At 51.4% G+C, this 21,720-nt stretch overlaps 2 protein-coding genes across 2 annotated transcripts in view; one reads left to right on the top strand and one right to left on the bottom strand.

Moving 5' to 3' along the window:
• ACSF2 (acyl-CoA synthetase family member 2) overlaps window positions 1–21,720 on the bottom strand; it is a 29,365-nt gene that overhangs the window by 2,466 nt on the left and 5,179 nt on the right. Inside the window, exons 2-11 of the mRNA XM_041726042.1 lie at window positions 10,373–10,568; window positions 9,892–10,020; window positions 9,569–9,622; window positions 9,130–9,248; window positions 8,840–9,005; window positions 8,177–8,272; window positions 7,908–8,065; window positions 7,545–7,636; window positions 7,186–7,262; window positions 791–898 (exon numbers count right to left, since the gene is read on the bottom strand). Coding sequence (XP_041581976.1) covers window positions 791–898; window positions 7,186–7,262; window positions 7,545–7,636; window positions 7,908–8,065; window positions 8,177–8,272; window positions 8,840–9,005; window positions 9,130–9,248; window positions 9,569–9,622; window positions 9,892–10,020; window positions 10,373–10,568 — 1,195 coding nt within the window. The remainder of the gene's footprint in view (window positions 1–790; window positions 899–7,185; window positions 7,263–7,544; window positions 7,637–7,907; window positions 8,066–8,176; window positions 8,273–8,839; window positions 9,006–9,129; window positions 9,249–9,568; window positions 9,623–9,891; window positions 10,021–10,372; window positions 10,569–21,720) is intronic.
• Window positions 905–7,173, top strand: CHAD (chondroadherin). Its single transcript, XM_041726043.1, has 4 exons — window positions 905–3,842; window positions 5,632–5,795; window positions 6,055–6,200; window positions 6,437–7,173. Exons 1-3 carry the CDS (start codon window positions 3,069–3,071, stop codon window positions 6,194–6,196), a joined length of 1,080 nt encoding a protein of 359 aa, XP_041581977.1. The 5' UTR covers window positions 905–3,068; the 3' UTR covers window positions 6,197–6,200; window positions 6,437–7,173.

Genomic DNA, 21,720 nt, shown 5'->3' on the forward strand with positions numbered 1-21,720 from the left:
GAATTTGGCTTGCCCCTGTCTACCTTGCAGCTGGGCATCCCAGCAAGTAGCAGTGAGACTGTCAGACACATGGGAAGGAGCTAATGTCACTGCACACTCACTCCCTGGTGCAGGGCAGGAGAGGTCTGCACAGAGGATAGTGGTTAGCCTCTGGAGAAGGGCTGCTTGGACACACTGGCAGTGACCCCACCGGGCAGGGGGTGGTGGTGGTGGTGCAGGCCGGCATGAAGCACCAGTGTTGGTGCAGGAAAGACACCCCAGCTGGGAATTTCAGAGCGAGGTGCTCTGGGTCAGCCTTCAAGGTGTAAGAGGCCCTCGGAGGGACAGGCTGCTTGGGAAATTAAGTGTTTACGCCAAGCAAACAGAGGAGCTCTGCAGAAGGTGGGGAGTAGGGGGAGAAATATGGGAGAGAAAGAGCTGTGTAGGAAAAATCTCTGTGCTCTGGCTTCTCTTTGAGGCTGTCCTGGCTGCCCTGAAACAGACAGTGGGGCTTGGCAAAAACACACCTCAGACAGGAAGGGAGGGTGCGGAGTTCAGCTGGCAGCTGCTCACAGCCACTGCTCCAGCTCTTCCCTCTCCAGCCTCAGCCCACAGAAGAAGCCCCAGGCCAGGCCAGAGGAGGACCTTGCAGCTTGGGGGCGGTGCGGGGGAGGGAGGTGGCAGCTCTGCACACCTTGAGCGAGTGTATGGCTCTTTTAATTGAAGGTGATAACCGTCCTCAGGAAAGGCACCCTAGTTGAGTGATAGGATGATAGGAGGTGGGGTCCAGAGGGCCAGGGCTGGGGCTCACCTCTGTGTGAGGCAGAATTCTGCCCACAGTTTCTGCCTTCTGCTCCACAGTGTCCTCCTCGAAGTTCATGAAGGTCACGGGACTGTTCTCCGTGGTTCCATAAGCCACCTGGAAGATTGGGGAAGGGTTGTTTGGAGGGAACCCTAGGATGCAGGGGGAAGGGGAATGAGAAGGAATCCGGGAGAAAGTAGAAGGCAGCTGAATGGTGGGAAAAGAGGCATGTGAGCAGAGGCCAGGGGTCAGGGGTCAGAGGCACTGCGTGCCCAGCAGACTAGCTCAACTGGCAGGGGCCCCAGGTCTAAATTAAAATTGAGAGCAAGGAAGCCATTCTTTTCTAGCCAGAGCTCTTTCCCTGCTTCCTGGAGCAGCCATATGCCTGAGCCTGTGGTTCCCTGCATTACCAATACCCCAGCCTTCTCTCCTTCAACCCTAGGCTGTCTGACCACCCCCTTCCTGATTTCAGACTACAACATCCCCTGCCCCTTCCTTCCAAACTGAAGGTCCCATAAACTTGATTAGAAAGCCAGCCCGCCTCGGCCCAACTGGGAACTGCACAGATAGAACCTGCCCATCCACCCACCCGAAACCTGGGGTCAGTGCCTGGCCTTGGGGTGGGTGATCCCCAAGCTTTTTCCTGTAAATTTATTTCCATCAGAATTAAAATATAGCCAAAGCAAGGATCTAAAAGCCAGTGGCACCCTCACCACCAGCACTTCTAGTGGTTGGAACATTCTGAGCAACAGAAAACCAGAAGCCAGCCTTAGAGGAGCCTAAATACCACCAGGGAATGTTCTGAGCCAACTGTGACCCCCCTCTAGAGGCAATGGGTGAAAGGTCTTAGGAGAGAGGCTAGCTACCCTGTATTCTAGGCTCCTGAGCAGCAAAGACAACAGACCTTTGTTCATCCTCCATTCTCCACCCCCCCACCCCCCACCCCCCACCCCCAATTTCCTCTGTGTTAGCTGGCACACTGCTCGGGTCTGGCCCCTCCCCCTCTCAAACACAGACAACAACCCTGACCTGGCAGCCCAGAGCTCAGACCCTGCCTGCCTCCCCTTCCCTTTCCACAGGAATCCGGACACCGTGGCTGGCAAGTGGACACACAGAGACCTGGTCGGCTGGGGCAGGGCTTGCCCACAGGACCCCAGCCTGCCTTGGCTCGTCCCTGGTAGCCAGAACCTGACCCCGCCCCCCCACCCCCAGAGTCCTGGGGCCACTGCCCAGGTGTGGCCTCTGCCAAGTACACCTTGGCGCCACTCTGGCCGCCACCCTGAGAGACCCCTCAGGGGCAGGTCCTGACCACTGGGGGTGCGGGTGAGGAGATGGAGATATTTTAGGGAGATTAAGGAGGGGGAAGGTGGGAAGGGGGAAACGGTGAGACTGCTGTTCAGTTGTCCCCACTCCATGCCTGCGGTCTTCAGGTGTGTCTGCGAATTCTGTGGGTCGTCCCACCCCCCTCCCCGTTCCCACATTTCTGGTTAGCTCTCAGCCGTGCAACAACGGGACAGGAGTGCAGGGGACGGACGGAACTCAAGCCCTGCGCTGGGAGGGAGGGCGGAGACCAGCCCGGGGGCGGGGGCGGGGGGGGGCGGCAGCGCGCCCGCGGCCTTGGGGTGGGCCGGCTGTCCGGCCGGAAGGGGGAGCCCGCCGCCAGCGCGGCTCTCACGCTCCGCCGGCGCCGCACAAGAGTGCCATTAAAGCGCCGCCGGCCGGCCGACCGCGGCGAGACTCGCGTCCGGCTGTCCGGCCCCGCTTCCTGCCTCCCCGGGGCCAGGGCGCCGCGCCGAGCGGGTGGAGGGGGGCGCGGGGGCAAGGGGGCGCGAACCTGAGCAAACAAACAAGCTCGGGAACGCCTCCTCTCTCCGGTGTGAACTCGGGGCCCTGGACGCACCCGTGCCCCCGGTCCCCGAAGGATGGGGAGAGGAGGTTTTGGGGGGCTGGGGGCGGGCGGGGGGCAGGATGGGAGCGCGGGGAGAGAGGGGGCCTGGGCTCGGGGGTCGGCGCCAGCCCCGCACGGTCGCCAGCTGGGGGCTGGGGGCTGGGGGCTGGGGGCAGGGCCCCGCCCCTCCCCGTCGGGGGCGGGGGCGCATCTCCGGGCGGGAGGGAGTTAAGCCCGGTGGCCGGGATGCTCCACGTAGGAGCTGGCTCCGGCTGCCGGCTGCGGTCAGGGCCGCCGTATAAATAGGGCGGGAGACCCGAGTGCCGAGGACTCGACGCTGCCCGCGCCCCGCCGCCGCTGCCGCCCCCCACCCCGGCCCCGGCCTCAGGCGTCCCGGCCATGGCCCGTCCGATGCTCTTGCTCGTCCTCGGCCTCCTGGCCGGCCTGCTGCCGGCACTGGCCGCGTGCCCCCAGAACTGCCACTGCCACGGCGACCTGCAGCACGTCATCTGCGACAAGGTGGGGCTGCAGAAGATCCCCAAGGTGTCAGAGAAGACCAAGCTGCTCAACCTGCAGCGCAACAACTTCCCGGTGCTGGCTGCCAACTCGTTTCGCGCCATGCCCAACCTCGTGTCGCTGCATCTGCAGCACTGCCAGATCCGCGAGGTGGCTGCGGGCGCCTTCCGCGGCCTCAAGCAGCTCATCTACCTGTATCTGTCCCACAACGACATCCGTGTGCTGCGCGCCGGGGCCTTCGATGACCTGACCGAGCTCACCTACCTCTACCTGGACCACAACAAGGTGACTGAGCTGCCCCGGGGGCTGCTCTCCCCGCTCGTCAACCTCTTCATCCTGCAGCTCAACAACAACAAGATTCGGGAACTGCGCGCTGGTGCCTTCCAGGGCGCCAAGGACCTGCGCTGGCTCTACCTGTCGGAAAATGCACTCACTTCACTGCAGCCCGGCGCTCTGGACGACGTAGAGAACCTGGCCAAGTTCTACCTGGACAGGAACCAGCTGTCCAGCTACCCCGCAGCTGCTCTAAGCAAGCTGCGGGTGGTGGAAGAGCTGAAGTTGTCCCACAACCCCCTGAAAAGCATTCCTGACAACGCCTTCCAGTCTTTCGGCAGATACCTGGAGACCCTCTGGCTGGACAACACCAACCTGGAGAAGGTGAGCTGCTGGCTGCAGAGCTCTGTCCTGGCTCCTTTTCTGCCTAGAGGACCAGGGATCCGGGGCCGAGGCTGGGCACCATCCCTTCACCTCTAAAATTGCTTCTGTCTCTCTGGCTATCTCTAAGGTAAAGAGCTCTGACAACTCTGTCCCTCATCTTGCCTCATCCCCACCCTAAATCCCACCCTGCAGCCCCAGTCCCTAGTCTCAGCCACTGCCGTCCTCGGATTCCTACTTATAGACGGAGCTGGGGCTGCCCTGGCCCCGCCAATGGCCCCTAGGAGGCATGTCCACTGCTCCCAAACCCCCTGCTGTGGGCAGGAGCCACCTCTTCCTGTTGGACCTTCCATCCCTCCTCTGCTGTTTTTTTCCTGTCTCCAGTAAACTTACCACCCCATAAAGGAAGGTTTGTTTATTGAGAAGCTTTCCTGAGGAGCTGTGCAAATCAGGCCCACAAAGAGACCCTGTTCTTGGTGGGGGGTGTACATGTGTGCTGAGGTGGGGTGGAGGACTGGGGGGTGAGGGGAAAGCAAACAGCTGAGGAAGAAGACCTCCTCCATGTCCCCCGGAGGTCCTGGTGAATGTTCTCCTTCTCCCCTAGTTCACCCACGTACACACCCCACTGCATTCCCTGGTCCATTTCAACTGAGTGGGGCTCGGGAACCAGGGCGTTCCCCGGGTTGCAGGGAAGACACCTATGGGCTCTATGAAGGGCCAAAGACGAGAGCCACATACCATCGTCAACATTTGGCACAAGACGCCAGGTGTCTTCCCTGCAAGGAAGACTGGCTGTGCCTCACTGTCCCCCAGACCACTTACTGCCCCTTGCCCACCTTGGTCGACCAGACCTGTCACCTGGCCGCATCCCTGCTTAGTCCTTTCTGCCCTATAGGATACCCAGTGGGGCTGCCTTGGGTTGGGGCAGGATCCCTTCTCGGAACTGGAAAATCACTCTGGTACTGGGGCTTTGGCCAGGAGGTTTGGGCAGGGACCAGGGCAAGGTGTAGAAGACCATCATCAGAACAGTGTGGTTCCAGGGAACTTCACACCCCTCCTTGATCCATGGGCACAGAGTTGAGGGCAGAATCATGCCTGGATGGCAGCCAATCTTTGTCTGGTCCCTCTAGAGATAAAGCCAGAGGTCCCTGTGGCCCACCAGTGCCAGAGTGACCTTTTAGTAGGGAGCAGAGGAGGCAGCAGGGACTGATCTGGGGCCGGGGAGGCCAGGCAGCACTGTGATGACTGGGCCAAGATGTGGGCACCAATAGAATGTTTCCTCTGGAGCCATCCAGCCTGGCCAAAGGTTCCACTAAGGAGGCTCCACAAATAGCCGCTGGCAAGCAGTAAGAGAGGGAGCAGTGAGGACAGAGCTAGGGGAAGTCCTAGGACCCTGGGGCTTTGGGGAGCCTGGGCCCATTGCCCATCCCACCAAACACTGACCAGCTTCATGGTGTGCCAACTTGGGCCGCTGGAACCAAATTCTGGCTGCCTCCCTGGTCCCAGTGTTTGTGCAGGGAGTGCACTGCCAGGGGGAAGAGGAGCTGGGTGTGGTCCTGCCGCTACTGTTTACTTGCTAGTGTGACCCTGGGCAAGAGACTTGACTGCCCCTCACATCTGCATTTTGGAAATGACACCACCTATCTCAATATGTAGATGTACAGATCAGATCACCAGAGAGAACTCAGTCTCCTTGAGGAGCCACTGCTTCTATCCAGGGAAGGACCCTGCCCTCCGGGGCCACAGAGCTGGGAGAGGCTGGGCACTCACTCCTGTCCCCCTCACTCTCCAGTTCTCGGACGGTGCCTTCCTGGGCGTGACCACACTGAAACATGTCCATCTGGAGAACAACCGCCTGAACCAGCTGCCTTCCAACTTCCCCTTTGACAGCCTAGAGACCCTTACCCTCACCAACAACCCCTGGAAGTGCACCTGCCAGCTCCGGGGTCTTCGGAGGTGAGAGCACCCCCACACTTCCTCCCAGAACCCGCTCTCATGTGATGGAGTGGAGATGCACTGGCCCTGCACTAACACAGCAGGGGCATAATTCCTAGATCTGCTACCTAATAGGGGTGGGACTCTAGGGGGTTGTGACGTGAAGATGACGGTTCCAGGCTGTCCTAGAGCTAAGTCAGTCCTGACCCCCCTGGCTCGATTGCCCCTCCCCCAGCACTCCCACACCTCTTCCCCAAGCCCAGCAACTCTCTCTCTCTAGGTGGCTGGAAGCCAAGACTTCCCGCCCTGATGCCACTTGTGCCTCGCCCGCCAAGTTCAAAGGCCAGCATATCCGGGACACAGATGCCTTTCGCAGCTGCAAGTTCCCCACCAAGAGGTCCAAGAAAGCCGGCCGCCACTAAACAGGTGGGGGGGGGGTCCCCCCACTCCCCTCTCTGGAGATTCTAGCAAGGGAGGAGGGTGTCCCGGGATACCGTGTCCCCACAGACGGGCATACAGATCCTCCATCTGCACAGGGAGGGCCAGGGAGGGCCAGGGCTTCCCTTTAAAGTGGTAATGGACACTGCTGGGGACTCCCATCCTTCTCTGCAAGCCTCATCTGGGTGGTTGGAATCCTGACACCGAACCTTGCCTCTCCACAGGTCCTGACCCAGCTGGTCCTGGTGACCGGCCTCTGCCTTCCGCCGGAGAAACTACTGACCTTCCCACCTCTGACCCCCACCTTCTCCTCACAGCCTCTGCTGGCGCACAGAGCTGTCCACTTCTAGACATGTCCTGGCAGGGGGACACAGGCACTCTGGCACAGACCCAGCTCCACCTGATGGTGAGAGCTCCATCACCCCTGGCCCCACTGCCATGGCTCCTCTCAGAGAAGCTGTTGCCAAGACCTCAAGTCCTTCAGAACCAGAACAGGGTGGCCATCAGGATGGCCACCCTTCCATAATCCTCCTTTCCTCTGCTCCCCAGACCTTGCCATTTGGAAACAAACATCAGATCCTTGCCCCACCCCTTGCTTCCAGAAAGGGTCTTGAGCCCATACCCCAAGTCTGACAGCCCTCCTCCCCTCCCGCCGCCTGCCAGGACACTCTAGCAGGACACTGGTGCTTTGCCGCATACCCTACTGTGCTGCACTTCTTTCCCAATTTTTCATAAATATAAATGTATGTATGTGTAATATTTACTCTCCTGTCACCTATTTCTATGGCTCGCCAAGCTGCTAATGGGAGGGCAGACTGCATTTTCTCACATCTGCTTTCTGGAACGAGGGCCAGCCAAGAGGGTCTTCTGTGGAGATCTCCGGCCTGAGCTCATCGCACACCCACCACTCTGTTCTCACCCCGGCCTGGCCTGCCCCCTGCCCACGGCCCCAGCCCGGCTTCCTTCCACTCACCACCAGATCCTTCATGTTTAGCTTGTCAATGATGGTTCGGATCAGCTCTGGGGGTGCAGGGGATCCAGCAATCACACCTGAATCAGAGAGAGGACTGACACAGCTCCCAGCTTCCCAGGCCCAGCAGATCCCCATTCACCTATAGCTCCTTCTAGGGAAGAACATTTCCCTCTCACCCCTGACCCTGGCCTTGTTGCTATAGCTGGCAGCTAGCCTTGGGCTAGTGCCCAGGGACACTGAGGATCTGCCTCCCTCCCACCCACTTCTCTATGGATCTTACTGCCCCCTAAATAAAAGATTGGGCACATGTTCAGCTCACCAGGCCACTCCTGGCCTGGCCACCCTTGGCCCTATCCCACCTCCACGAATGGTCGAGACGTCATAACTGGAGAAGTCTGGCTGGTTCAGAATGTCCACGAACATTGTGGGGGTGCCATACAGGAAGGAGCCTCTGTGTAAGGTGGGGGAGGAATCTCAAAATCAGGCTCGGAAGGGGAAGGGAACTCCCTGTTCTCTCACCTGTCCCACCCTGAACCTGCAGTAAGGGCCAAGACCCCCCATGTGGGAAACAGGAAGGATGAACTTTTTGGAGGCAGGGACTGGTCTTCCCCTGGGCGTCCCCCACTACCCCTGGTCTCCATTTCTCTGGGCTAAAGGTGGGGGAGGCTCTGAAAAGTATCAGGGGCTCATCAGCCCCCAGGGGGCTGCCCACTGATGCTCACCTCTCTTTGCTGATGGCCTCCAGTGCTTTCTTGCCATTAAAGGTCGGAGAAGAGAGGATTAAGGTGGTACCATACATCACGCTCACCATTGTGCCCCCTACAGAACCCAGGCAGTGGTACAAGGGGCTGGGCAGGATCATCCGTTTCTCCTCTGGCGGCTGGAGATAGAGGCAGGAAGCTGGTTCTGGAGCCAGAAGCCCCAGGAGCCAGTGCCCCTAGCCTGCACGGTTTCCCCATCCCCAGCAAGGGCCTGGGCTAGCCGCCCTCACCTTCAGGTGCATCTTCAGACGATCTCCTATCAGGTTGGAGTTGTTGACAATGTTGTAGTGGGAGAGGGTGGCCCCCTTAGGATTGCCTGTTGTCCCCTGAGAAGACAAGCAAGTGATGCTTGGCCTCCTGTTCCCCATCTCTTTCCCACTCTGGGACACTGTATGGGAGAGCCCTGGAACTGGGCAGCAGGAGACAAGACTACTGCCTCAGGTCCATTCATTCCGAGTCTGTGCTCACAAACATTTACCACGTGCCGGGTATTAGGATCCAGAAAGGTGGCAGAAAAGGTCTCTGTCCTTATGCCCCTCATAAATATGGCTCAGAGAACTCTGTGGCCCACCAGCAGATTCCCACTCTGGGCCTCAGTTTCTTCATCCGCTAAATAAGGAGGTGGATCTATCAGCTCTGGTTTTGGTGGCCCAGCGCATCTGCCCCTGTGCTGAGGATTACAGGACCCAGGGAAGAGGGTGGTGTGTGTGGGACAAGGACACCAGTGGCCAATGTTTTCCAGGGCAGAGAGGATAGCTAGGGCTGGCCCCAGGAGAAGAGTGTCTGCACTCCAGACTTCCTCGGTCATCTCCTCGTTCTTGTGGAAGGGTCACAGGGGTGAGGAGGGGCTAGCATGCTAGCCTGCATGTGTAGCCTGGAGACCTCTGCCCTACCGAGGTAAACTGGATGTTGATGGGATCATGGCAGGACAGGAACTGCTGGGTGTACCGGAGCTGGGCCAGATGCTGCTCTTTGCTTCCAGTTTCCACCACCTCATCCAGGAGCAGGGTCCCCGGCAAAGGGTCGTCCACCGAGATGAGTGTGGTCAGTTCTGGGAGCCTGGGTTTAGGGAGGGTCGTGAGAGTCAGGGCCCAGGCTGATAGGAGCCTCATCCCTGGGCTTGGAGGCAGGGGGATACCAAGGGGCCACACAAGGCACCCTTTCCGATATGGGACACCCTCACCTCTGACTCTTCAAGGACCCTGGCTGGGCCTTCTCCAACTCTGGACAGATCTGCTTCAAGATGTTATAGTATTGCTGAGTCTTGAATTGCTTGGGGAAAGCGAGAGCTTTGCAACCTACCTGTGGAGGTGGAGCCCCCCCCCCACCCAAAACAGTTAGCAGGAAGCCCAGGCAGCAGCTCCAGGGTAGTCATCACTAACAGTTGCTCTCTCACACTTACACACCACCTCACACATGCACTACCACCCTCAAAGACACGTGTACCACCTCAACACACACACCAGCCTTGTGTCTGACCAATCCCCCTCCCCTCCCACCCATACAGACCCAAGGAAGGACAGACACTGGGTGTCACCCACTTGTGCATGCCCTCCCCAACCTCCCTCCCATCAGCTCTCTGGCTGTGCCGGCCAGGGCCCTTCCCTAGGAGGGGGTCCTACCTTCTTGAGAGCATACTCTAGCTCCATAGCCTGATAGGCTGGGTTCACAGATACCTAGTGGAGACAGTGAGGGTGTGTTGGTCAGTGTCTCGGCTAGACCCCTTCCCTCTCGCTGCCTCTCCATTCTTAGGGGGCACAGAAACGCCATGTCATCAGAGGCAGTGTCCTATACTTCTGGGCCTCCTTGGTAGGCTTCACGAGAAAGCACCATCCTGTGTGAAACCAGCTGGGTACTGATGGTTTGGAGGCCAAGGAGCTGGGGACTTCCCCCTGAATTGTGGACTCCCTACCTACCCAGCTGTGTCGGGCAAGCCCCTGCTCACCAGAATGATGCCCGCCTGAGCGGTGGCCAGCTGTAGGAGCACCCATGCATAGGAGTTGGGTCCCCACATGCCCAGCCGGTCGCCCTTGCAGAGACCGATACTCAGGAGCCCAGAAGCAGCCTTGTCCACCTGGTGTAAACAGACAGAGCACAGGGGTGAGATGCGGGTAAGCAGGAAGGGGCCTGTGACTCCCACCTCAGCCCTTCGCCCAGGGGTTCATATCAGAACACCCTGGGAACATGGAACAGGTCAATTCCCAGGCCTCAGTGGGCCCGGGGCTAAGTATCCCAGGTGGGGTCCATGCAGGTGACATCAGGCCCCTTCTGTCTCTGCCCTGTCCCATTCTCCTGCCATCCCTTGGGGTCCTCAGGCAGTCCCATCCCCCTGTCCCACAGCAGGTACGGCTCCTGCAGCTCCCCCAAGCCTGCACAGGCTGGGGGGTAGCACTTGCCCACTTTGAAGGTTTAAGAGCAGGGCTCACCTCCTCTTGGAGCTGGGCAAAGGTCACCCTGATGTTTTCATGGGGGATGACCAAGGCCTCTATGTCAGGCATCCTCTGCACTGTGGCTTCCAGGCACTGCCCTACAGTCTTGTGGATAAGGCTATGTCTGGTGGGGCCCTGGATGTAGCTGAGGCCTCCAGTGGGCAGGAGGACAGTGTGATCCGCTTCTCCAGAACTGTGGGGAGACAGGCAACGGACTCCATTAGGCCAGGCCAGGCCTCTCTGGCACCAAGTGTTGGCACACCTGGCTGGGAGGCAGGTTGCTCACAACACTACCTCAGAAACTGCCTGACCCTGCCCCATCTGCAGGAATCAGGACCCAACAGAAAGGTTCAGCTCTTATGTCACTCTAAAACTGTACTCAAACAAACAAACAAACAAACAAAAATCTATTATTTTAAAAACAAAAACAAATAGGCCTCCAGAAGTAAAAGTATCACATGGTGAGCTTAGGCCTGCATGCACTCTCTTGTTCCTCTGGGTGACAGGGGCTGGGCTCCTGCTGAGGCCTCACAGGGGTGGGGGCAGGGCACAAGGTTCAGTGCAACAGGTCTGAGACCCTGTTCTCATCAGAGAGGGTGTAGTGTGGGGCCTGAAAGCCAATTCTGACCATTCACTGCTGCAGCTACTATGCTAGAAAGACCATGTGTATCTTCTGTTGTCTGACTGCTTAGGTCTTGTGGGGGAAAAATTTCTGGGAAGAACAAGGTATGCAGGGCAGAGGGGAGCAAAACTGGGTGGCCCCATAAATGGGAAAGGAGCCTGCTGCCATCTTGCAGGAGGGCTGGTCACAAGGCAGGCGGATGGGGAGGCCGCCCGGACTGGTGGCTGCTTTGGACCAGGGAGAGGATGTGGAGTCACACATGAAATCACCCACTACAGCTCTGTAGGGAGCAGGTGAGCACCAGGCTGGGATCAGGGACAGGGTCTGAGGAGGAGGTGTCTGAGATCTCATCCTAGGTATGCTGCTGGCTGGGTGGGCAACTGCCGCAGACACCTTTGGTGTCCCAGGTCACCTCCATGGAGCACCTCTGGTTTCTGCTACTGGGACAATTCCCTGGAGATTCTATCTGCATGGGGGCTTCAATTCTCCCCTTCTGCAGCTGGACAGATCTGGGAGGCATCTGGACCTTCTCAGAGGTCCTGGGGGTTGCCTTGGCTGTGACTTCAATATCACACGCTATACCAGCTTCTCTTCCAGGCTCTTTCTCCTCACTCCTGCTTCCTACCATTACAAACCACCTGTAGTCCTCATTCTCGGGGGAATCCAAGTAAAGACACAGGATTTCGCCTTTCTAGACCTCAGCTTTCCCACCCATATATGAATAGTTTTAGGACTGGATCACTGGTTATTCTCAAGTGGAAGGGATATTACCTAAATGGCCTGGTTAACCTTTTCTTTCTTCTTTTCTTTTTTTTAAAAAAATAGGCTCCACGATCAGCGTGGAGCCCAGGGCAGAATCAGGAGGGAGCAAAGGGCAAATCTCAGACACTTTCATGGTTTTGTGGTCAACAGAACCTGACAACACACTTCTTCTTACTCTCACAGTGACCAGGAGTCCTATTTAGTTTGGAACCCGTGCTTCTACTCATTCGCTATGGATTTCAGACCAGATAGTCACCTCCTGGAAATTCTAGTTGGAAAATCAACAGGTTGATTTATGTGCAGCAAACAAACAGATACCAAAACAAAACAAAACAAAACAAAAGACAAACGAAATCCATTTCAGTTGTCACATGTGTTACATTTACATCCCTTATCTTCACGGCAGCTCTGATAGGTGCTGCGACAAAGGTCCCCAGGAGGCCCTTGTCCTTAATAAACCACCCTCACTCGGGGTGTTTAGCTGACCATGAACACATGGAATCCAGACCACATTCCCAAGCTTCCCTTGCAGGTGGTCTGGCCAGGGAGAGGTACTATGTGCACTTCCCTTAAAGGAAGGGGCATCATCTCTTGGTCCTTTCCACTGGGTGGAATGTCATCTGCTATAGGGAGAGACTGTAGCTCTCATCTTGGGCTGGAGCTTGACAGCGGGGCATACCATACCATGCTGCCACCACTTGAAGCCTTGGTGAGAGTGGGTTTCTGTGACACACTAAGTTAATCCTAAAAAGTCCAGGTAGGAAGCATGAACTGCCATGCTCTGGGTAAAGAAACAAGAATACAAAGAGACCAAGTGGCCCACTCGGCTGGTAGTAGTTGGACCTGAAGTGGAGGCCTCAACACAACTGCCCCCCAAAGGAGAGCTATGACCATCCCCCATCCCCCAACCCCCACAAATCAGGGAGAAGTGGGTAGCCAATTCTATTCCTTAGGCTTTGGATGTATCCTCCAGACTATCTAATCTCCATTTTATTTCTTCCACAACTGTTTGCTGGTTGACCTTAATCAGGATTGGGGCAGGGCTGGACTGAGGTAGAAAGAGGCGGCTCCTCCAAAGGACTTTAAGGGACCTAGAAATGTGGATGAATGCACTTTGTTCATAAACGAAAGAACCACCCATTGGTTCCAAACCCCAAGGGCAAACAGTTGGTTCTACTTTCCTCCTTCCTCGAACACACCCCAAAGGCCTTGGGCAGAAAGAGGCAGCCATTTCTTTTTCTGTAACTAAACCAAGTGGCATACATTCCAACTAATCCTGAAAAAGACAACAGAGATTTGCTTTGAGGAAAAGTTCTGGCTTTGTTATTATTATTTATTTTTATTTTTATTTTTAAATTTTATGTATTTATTCATGAGAGACACAGAGAGAGGCAGAGACACAGGCAGAGGGAGAAGCAGGCTCCCTGCGGGGAGCCCGCCGTGGGACTCCATCCCCGGACTGGGATCACACCCTGAGCCAAAGGCAGATGCTCAACTACTGAGCCACTCAGGCGCCCCTTATTATTATTTTTTAATTTGAGTGGGAAGCTTAAGGAGCAGGAGGAGGAGAACCAGCAGTCCCTATGGCTCCCAACTCAAAGAAGTAAAGTCCAAAAGTACCCCCCTCATATGCAGTTACCTGTGGCTAAGCAGAGGATCCTCCTTCTGACATATAGTCAGAAGGTCATGGGGTGCCTGGGTGGCTCAGTCAGTTGAATGTCTGCCTTCAGCTCAGGTCATGATCTCAGGGTCTTGGGATCCAGCCCCACATCAGGCTCTCTGCTCAGTGGGAAGCCCATTTCTCCCTCTCCCACTCCCCCTGTCCCTGCTTATGCTCTCTCTCTCTCTCTCTCTCCCTCTGTCAAATAAATAAATAAAATATTTTTTAAAAAGTCACTAGTAGCCTAACACAGCGTCACATGCTTATGTCATTTACCTCGCTTTCTCTCATCATGAAGGCATTTTATTTTCTCATGTCATTACAAGAAGGGTGAGTATAGGAGCATACAATATTTTAAGAGAGAGAGACCACATTCATGTAATTTTTATTATAGTATATTATTATAGTTGTCCTATTTTATTACTGTTGTCATTAATCTTTTATGTGTCTACTTTATAAATTAAGCTTTATCATAGGTGTATATATGGATAGGAAAAAGCTTTGCATATATAGGCTTGGGTACTGGTTGTGATCTTAGGCCTCCACTGGCAGTCTTGGAACGTATCCCCTGTGAATAAGGAGAGATTATTGTAAACATTTAGTGATGCCTCCAGCTACATGGGTTGGGCATCCTAAAGTGCTTAAGTCAGCCAGGTGGGAGCCATGATGAAATGGAGACAAAGCCCCACCTCAAGGTGCTCTCAGAGAGTTGGCATTTGAGAATTCAGGCCCACTTCTGTTGTCAGGAAACAAGATTTTTTTTTTTTAAGATTTTATTTATTTGAGAGAGAGAGAGCACATGTAGGAGGGAGGAGGAGCAGAGGGAGAGTGAGAAGTAGACTCCCTGCTGAGCAGGGAGCCAGACAACACAGGGTTCCATCCCTGAGATTATGACCTGAGCTGAAGGCAGACACTTAACTGGCTGAGCCACCCAGTCATCCTCGCCCCTCCTTTTTTTTTTTTTTTTTTTTTAAGAATTCTCTTGACCTTAAAAAAAAAAAAAAAAAAAAGAATTCTCTTGACCTTTTATTGTTGGCAACTAATGTGTTCATGGTTTTATCTCCAGTGCTTCATGGAGCCTAGAACATAAGAGGTGCTCAGTGGAATAACCAGATGAGTGAATTATAAATATTGCACGTAACAATCCAATTAAAAAATGAGTGAAGCACTTGAATAGACTTTTTCCAAAGAAGATATGTGGTCAACAAGCACATGAAATGCAAATGAAAGCCACAGTGAGCTACTACATTATACATACTCACTTGGAAGGCTCAAATCAAAAAACCCAAAATAACAAGTGCTGGTGAGCGTGTGGAGAAACTGGAACCCTTGTGCACTGCTGGTGGGAATGTAAAATGGTGCAGCCAATGTAGAAACCAGTTTGGTGCTTCCCCAAAAAGTTAAACATAGAGGTTACCAATGACCCAGCAATTCTGCTCCTAGGTAGCTACCCAAAAGAATTGAAAACAGGTGCTCCAATGCAGACTTGTACATAAATGTTCATAGCAGTACTATTTACAACAGCCAAAGATGAAAACAACCTATAAGTTCCAGCAATTAATGAATGGGTAAACAAAATGTGGAATATCCATACAATGGAAAATTATTTGGCCATAAAAAGGAAATGAAGTATTGACATAACTATATATAACATGGAAGAACCTTGAAAATAATGGGCACTATAACATGGATGAACTATAACATGGATGAACCTTGAAAATAATGGGCAGCCCAGTGGTTCAGTGGTTTAGTGCCGCCTTCAGCCCAGGGCCTGATCCTAGAGACCTGGGATCGAGTCCCATGTCAGGCTCCCTGCATGGAGCCTGCTTCTCCCTCTACCTGTGTCTCTGCCTCTCTCTCTTTCTCTGCATCTCTCATGAATAAACAAATAAAATCTTTAAAAAAAGAAAATATTATAAGCTAAAGAAACTAGACACAGAAAGACACATATGGTATAATTCCATGCATATAAAATATTGAGAATAAGCAAATCTATAGATTTAGAAAGTAGGTTACATGGTTGCTTAGGGCTGAGGGGAGGGAAAGATACAGAGGTGATAACTAAGGGGGGTGGGGTTTCTCTTTGAGGTGAGGAAAATGTTCTAAAATTGACCATGGTGATGGTTGCACATATCCATGACTGTACTAAAAACTATTTAATTGTACAGTTAAAAAATGAATAATTTCACTCCTAAGTTTATATCCAACAGAATTCATGCATGTGCTCACCAAAAGACAGGTATGAGGATTTTTGTGTTGTCTTCAATATGGAAACTACTCAACCCCTCAACAGTAGAATGGATAAATACATGGCGATATGTTATTTTCAATGTTATATAGTAATGACAGCAAATAAATCATGATTATACCCAACAATATGAGTGAAACTCATAAAAAAATTAAAGAAGCCAAAAAGGAAAAGGTATATACTGTCTGGTTTCATTTCTATGTACAAAACAGGCAAAACTAATCTATGCTGTTGGAAATCAGGAGAGTAGCCAAATGGGTGCTAGTTATATGGGTGTGCACAGTTCATCAAAAATTCAACAAAGCACTTAAACTATATGTCCTTTTCTGAACCTATGGTATGCTTCAATGCAAAATTTAAAAGAAAACTCTCCTAGGGATTAAGCTAGTGTTGCTATACTCATAATTTATAAACTAAATTTAGTGACAGATTGTGGCATCTATTTACCATTTTGTCACAACAATAAAAGCAGCATGTGCCATTTCTGTGCAAAATCCATCCATACATTAATAACTAATGCTGGGTAAGTCAACCAGACAACATCTGTTTGAGATCCCTGTCCCGGAAATTACTCAAAGAAAGAATCTCCTTTTTGAATGTAGCAGGATTTTTCTTCCTGAGAACTCCAGCAGATGGTAAAGCAGTGTATGTGTCCTCTGTACAATTCATGGTCCCACTGTGACTATTGGCCCAACCAACCTGTTTCATACATGGATGCATGTTCCCCAGGTTCAGGAGCACAGAGCAGCTCATGACACATTGCATGACACACATGGCTTCCTGGGTGCAAGGCTGTGATCCAGTAGGCAGCCCCCAACTGGAATACTAATGCTCTAGCAGGAAACCAGAGCCACCGGATAACCATCTGCCTTACAATGTCATTTTCAGGAATGTCTTTAATGATGAGTTAGGAGTGGGGGTGATTCTGATTTATGAAAAAGATGAGCACTATAAGTGGCAAAGGGCAGTAACGGTATATCTCCTGCAGGGTATGCGACCTGAAGGTAGAAGGAGAACATCAAGTACCTCGCCTTGCAAGGCTGTCTTGCTGGTTTTCTCAAGGAAATTGTCTTGAGTTGTTCCGTCCCTGTTTTATAGGAGGAGGGAGAGGTTAAGCAAATTATCCAAGATGCTGGTGATACAAGTTGATTAAAATGCCTCATCATTCAATCACAAAGAGCATTTCTACAGAAATAAACCAAGTGGCATTGATGCATGAAACACAAATCGGCCACAAACTCAAGGACAAAGGACGATCTAGGAAAAGATGTCCGCATCACAAATCAGAGCAAAACAACCACGAGGCATTTGTTTTCCAAGAGATCAGCAGAGCTGGAAAACACTGATATTATAATGTCTGCAAGTGGTGGCAAAAAACTATGGAGTGTGTGTGTGTGTGTGTGTCTAGTGTGTGGTGTATGGTGTATGTGTGTGCCTGGAATGTGTCTGGAAGTATGTGTCTGGTGTTTGGGATGTGTATGTGACTGATATATGGTGTGTGTGGTGTATGGTGTGTATATGTGGCATGTGGTGTGTGGCGCGTTGTGTGGTGTGAGTGGTGTGGTATGTATGGTGTGATGTGGCATGTATGTGTGTGTGGCGTGTGTGTGGTGCATATGTGCTGGTGTGTGTGTCTGGTGTGTGGTATGTGTGATATATGCATGTGGTATATGTGTATGGTGTAGGGGTGAGGATATAAGTGGTATGGTATGTGTGGTGTGGTTGGCATGTGCATGTTGGTGTTTGTGTATGTGGTGTATGTGTGGTGTAGTGTATGTGTATGTGTTGCATTGTGAGGTGTGTGTGTGGTACGTTGCATGTGTGTGTAGTGTGTGGGTGTGGCATGGTGTGTGTGGTGTGTGTGTGGCATGTGTGTGTATTTATAGAAAGAGAAAGGGTGGATATGGAAAAAGGACCTAGTAAAAGAAGGACCTCTCAAAAGAAAGCATCTGGTATTCCAAATTCAATCATTTTGGTCATTCATCTGGATTATTATACCACCGGGCCCCAAGAGCTGTTATTTCAAAAATCATATATATATATATATTTTCAGTCTGTCTGATTCTGTAATAAACAAAGTCATTACAGGACAAAATATAACAAATCAGTTATCTGCCCAAACCAAAGATTGCTGTCTTTCTAGAGGAGTCTAAGTCTAATTTCAAAATTCCATGACAGGTATTGTTTTCAAAGAATACTCCGAGGCAATTCTGGAAAGCAGTTCACCCCTGCCACAGGAGCCAATTTGTGGAATCCTCAGCTCTGTGCAGCCAGTATGGGAGCTTATCCCAGAATAAAGACCAGGGGGTACTCAGCAGAGAGCCCATGGATTATAACGCTACCCTCAATATTGCCTAAATAAAGCTCCCTAACTAGAGAAGATTAATAACATGATTATTAATCTCAACATGAAAGCAAGAATGATTGATAATACAGAATGTTGGCAAGGATGTGAAGAAATGGGCCCGAGTGTAAATTGGCACAAGGTTTTTAAAGGGTAGTAAGGATAAAACCCATAATATTGCTTATATTACAGGATCCCTCGCCGCTCCCTAGAGCTGGGGCTTCCTGGGAGTTAAAGAGGGAAGCTGATTGCAAATCAAGAGGCATTTCTGTGTCAGCATTTCTGGCAAACTGCCTAAAGAAATCTCATAAGAAAAAGATCTGAATCTTCAAGGACCCAGCAATTCGTACACGCAAATTCTTTTCGCACATTAATATCTAATTTGCATTAAATTTGGCTTTTGTAATTTTGTGGGCTTTTTTTTATAAAGATGGCACCCCAAATTATACAAGCTTCAGAACCCCCAAATCTGGATCCCTTCTGACTTAGTAATATCTATTAACATTTGAATGTGCATGGGATCCCTGGGTGGCGCAGCGGTTTGGCGCCTGCCTTTGGCCTAGGGCGTGATCCTGGAGACCCGGGATCGAATCCCACATCAGGCTCCCTGCGTGGAGCCTGCTTCTCCCTCTGCCTGTGTCTCTGCCTCTCTCTCTCTCTCTCTGTGTGTGACTATCATAAATAAATAAATAAATAAACAAAAAAAAATTGAATGTGCATATCCTTTGGCCAGCCATTCCATCCTAAAAAAAAAGCAACAAAAAAACGAACGAATGTCTAAAGGTATGAATAAAGACATTAATTGCTGCTTAGCAAAGAATTGAGAAAAATACTTTATTTCTAGAAGCAAGGGATTAGATAAAGTACAGGGCATCTGTACAAAGGAACCCTATGCCATTAAAAAATTTTTAAAATGGAGATACTCTATATTTACCTCTATGGAAAATGTCTGATACATTTTAGGTAAAAAGCACATTTCAGGACAATGTGAACTGACATTTACTGATGTATCCTCATGCAGGTTCTCTTCTACACTCTCCACACGTATGATCTCTTGTGATCTTCAGAGACACTCCCTGACCAAAGTACATACTCACTTTCACATGGGAATGAAACTCAAATACCAGTAAATGGCCAAGCTGGTATTCAAATCCAGGACTTCCAAGGCCTCCATACAATACAAAGTGAATCTCTGTAGAGCCCTATGGCTCAAAGACGGCTTCCACATGTGTGTTAGATGACTATCAGTCTTGGAGCACCTTTACAAGGATTATTCTTTTTTTATGAATGAAGAAGCAAGAGGTTTATTTTCTCATGGTTCCAAATCTGGTGGGTGGAAAACCCTGGACCCCTATCTGTGTGTATTTTTAAACGGCCTTCTCTGAGGGATCTATGGGGTCAGAAGCAGCAAACCTGTGGCCCTCTGAATGCCACAGGTACATGGAGAAGTATCCCCACTTGGCCCCCACCTCCCAGACCTTCAGCACACACTGATCCTTTTCTGTGATTTATTTGTGGCAACTGATTCACCTTCACTGCTTCTGATCTTACCAACCTGTTCTCATGTTCCAGCTCCCTCTTCCTGGCACCAACCACAGTGGCTTTGCCCCATAACTGTAGAGGCAGTTTCTTGATGATACCAAGCTGGAAAGCTTTCTGCCCCAGTGTTGGCCCCGCTGGCTGGTTTGGGGAATTCCCATGGCATTCCAGACATTCCAGGGCTGGTGACTACAGTCAGGGCTAGAGGCTACCATGGGCACCCAGGATCACACAGTCCTGACAGGGTCAGAGCTGGGTCCTAGAGGAGTCTGTGGAGGCAGGTACAATTGGGGCATATGAGTAAACAGGTCTGCAGAGTCCACTTGGGGAAGAAACCCTTGCCTCCTATTACTCATTCATTACCTTCTGGGAGGAGGTGAGCAAGAGGCTTGAAGCTGGATCCTGTCCTTGCTGGGGGCAGGAATTAGCCAGGTTACCCTGGGCAAAACTCTTAATCCTTTCAGAAGCCACCAAGCAGGGAGTATAACAAGATATGAGGGCTCTAGGGAACTGCAGGGATACCCCTCAAGCTGAGGCAGACCCCTGCTCTCCTGGGCAAGGTGCCATGGCAGCAAGAAATGCCAGCAAGAAAGCTTTAGAAATGAAATTGAAAGCAATAGCCTGTTTTTGTTCCAAGTCATGGACTGGCCTCTGCCCTTCCCCCCTACCACCCCCCCCCCACACACAGACATTTGATGCCAGGCTGGTCCCCGGGCCCTAAGAAAGACATAAATCATCAACAAAGCTAAATGACAAGCAGCTGCCTGGGTTTACAACTTTCATTTTGTATGTTAGAGACCAAGGATTCATATTTAGCTCAGATTTAAAGCAAACAAACTCACAAATCCATAAGGACAAGTGATCTAACATAATAAATGGGCCAAGAAGTATGAACAGAAAATTCACAGAAGACATTGCAAAAGAGCCCAGTCTCACTGTTAATCAGGGAAATGTTCATTCAGCCCACAGTGAGGTACGCTTTGGCCTCTATCAGAGGAGCAAATGTTTTAATGTTCACTCGGCAACACTGAGCATTTGCGAGGATGTGGGGACACAAGACTTTTGGTGACTACTGGTGGTCACCGTGCCACATTCTCTCCAGGATAATTTCCAAAAAAACTGGAAATGGCAACCCTTTAACACAGCAATTGCATTGCTAGAGACATAGTTATATGGTGGAAAAAGAATATAGATCTATAGTGTCAGTGTAAATAGGTCTTTAAAATGTACTATTGAGGGACCCCTGGGTGGCTCAGCGATTGAGCATCTGCCTTCAGCTTAAAAGCAAAAAACCCACTTAGACACGACATGCATTCAATTTATGACATTAGCTCTCAGTGACAGTCGGACTGTAGGATGGTTATAAAAGGGACTTGAACTTGATCCCTATTGTTTTATTTCTCTTACTTATAATTTTCTGTAACAAGTATGGCTATATGTTAATTTGGAGTGGTAGATACCTAGGGGTTCATTATTTTATCCTGTGGTTGTGGTTCATTTTTTTTTCCATATGAAATATTTAAGAAGGAAAGTATAAGGGATGCCTGGGTGGCTCAGCGGTTGAGCATCTGCCTTCAGCTCAGGGCATGATCCCAGAGTTCCAGGATCGAGTGCCACATTGGGCTCCCCACAGGGAGCCTGCTTCTCCCTCTGCCTCTCCCTCTCTCTCTTTCTCTGTGTCTTTCATGAATAAATAAATAAAATCTTTAAAAAAAGAAGGAAAATACAAGAGGGTTGATGAACTCCTTCTTGGTGCCCTTCTTGGGAGTTCATATGATGCAACATTTGAATGCAAACATTCAAATGATGCACCATAGAGAGAGGGAGACTCAATGGTTCTATCATGTGAGAGGCTGGGTCACGACCAACATTTATGCAATGAGAAAGAGCCCTGGTCTCTCTCTGAAGTTCACGGGCTATACTCACAGGCAAGCCTCCTTCCATAGTGAACACATTCCCTCTTGTAGGAGACACAGTTGTAGTGAAATGTGCCAGTGCATCTTCTAGTTTGTGGTGGAGAAGAGGCAGTTTCTCCTCTTCCGTCCCCCTTGTACACCAAGATTCAGAGGATAACTATCCATCACACCATTCTTCCAGCCCACTGGACCACTCATGGATCCACGCATGGTGGGGCTGTGTCGACTCCTCTCTGTAATTTGTACAAAGACCT

The sequence above is a fragment of the Vulpes lagopus genome, chromosome 12 (genome assembly GCF_018345385.1).
Source record: "Vulpes lagopus strain Blue_001 chromosome 12, ASM1834538v1, whole genome shotgun sequence".
NCBI classification, from domain to species: domain Eukaryota; kingdom Metazoa; phylum Chordata; class Mammalia; order Carnivora; family Canidae; genus Vulpes; species Vulpes lagopus.

Coding starts and splice junctions, on each gene's coding strand:
- CHAD (XM_041726043.1), top strand. CDS start 3,069: ATGGCCCGTCCGATGCTCTTGCTCGTCCTCGGCCTCCTGGCCGGCCTG. Junction 3,843..5,631: donor ACAACACCAACCTGGAGAAG/GTGAGCTGCTGG, acceptor CTCACTCTCCAG/TTCTCGGACGGTGCCTTCCT. Junction 5,796..6,054: donor CAGCTCCGGGGTCTTCGGAG/GTGAGAGCACCC, acceptor CTCTCTCTCTAG/GTGGCTGGAAGCCAAGACTT.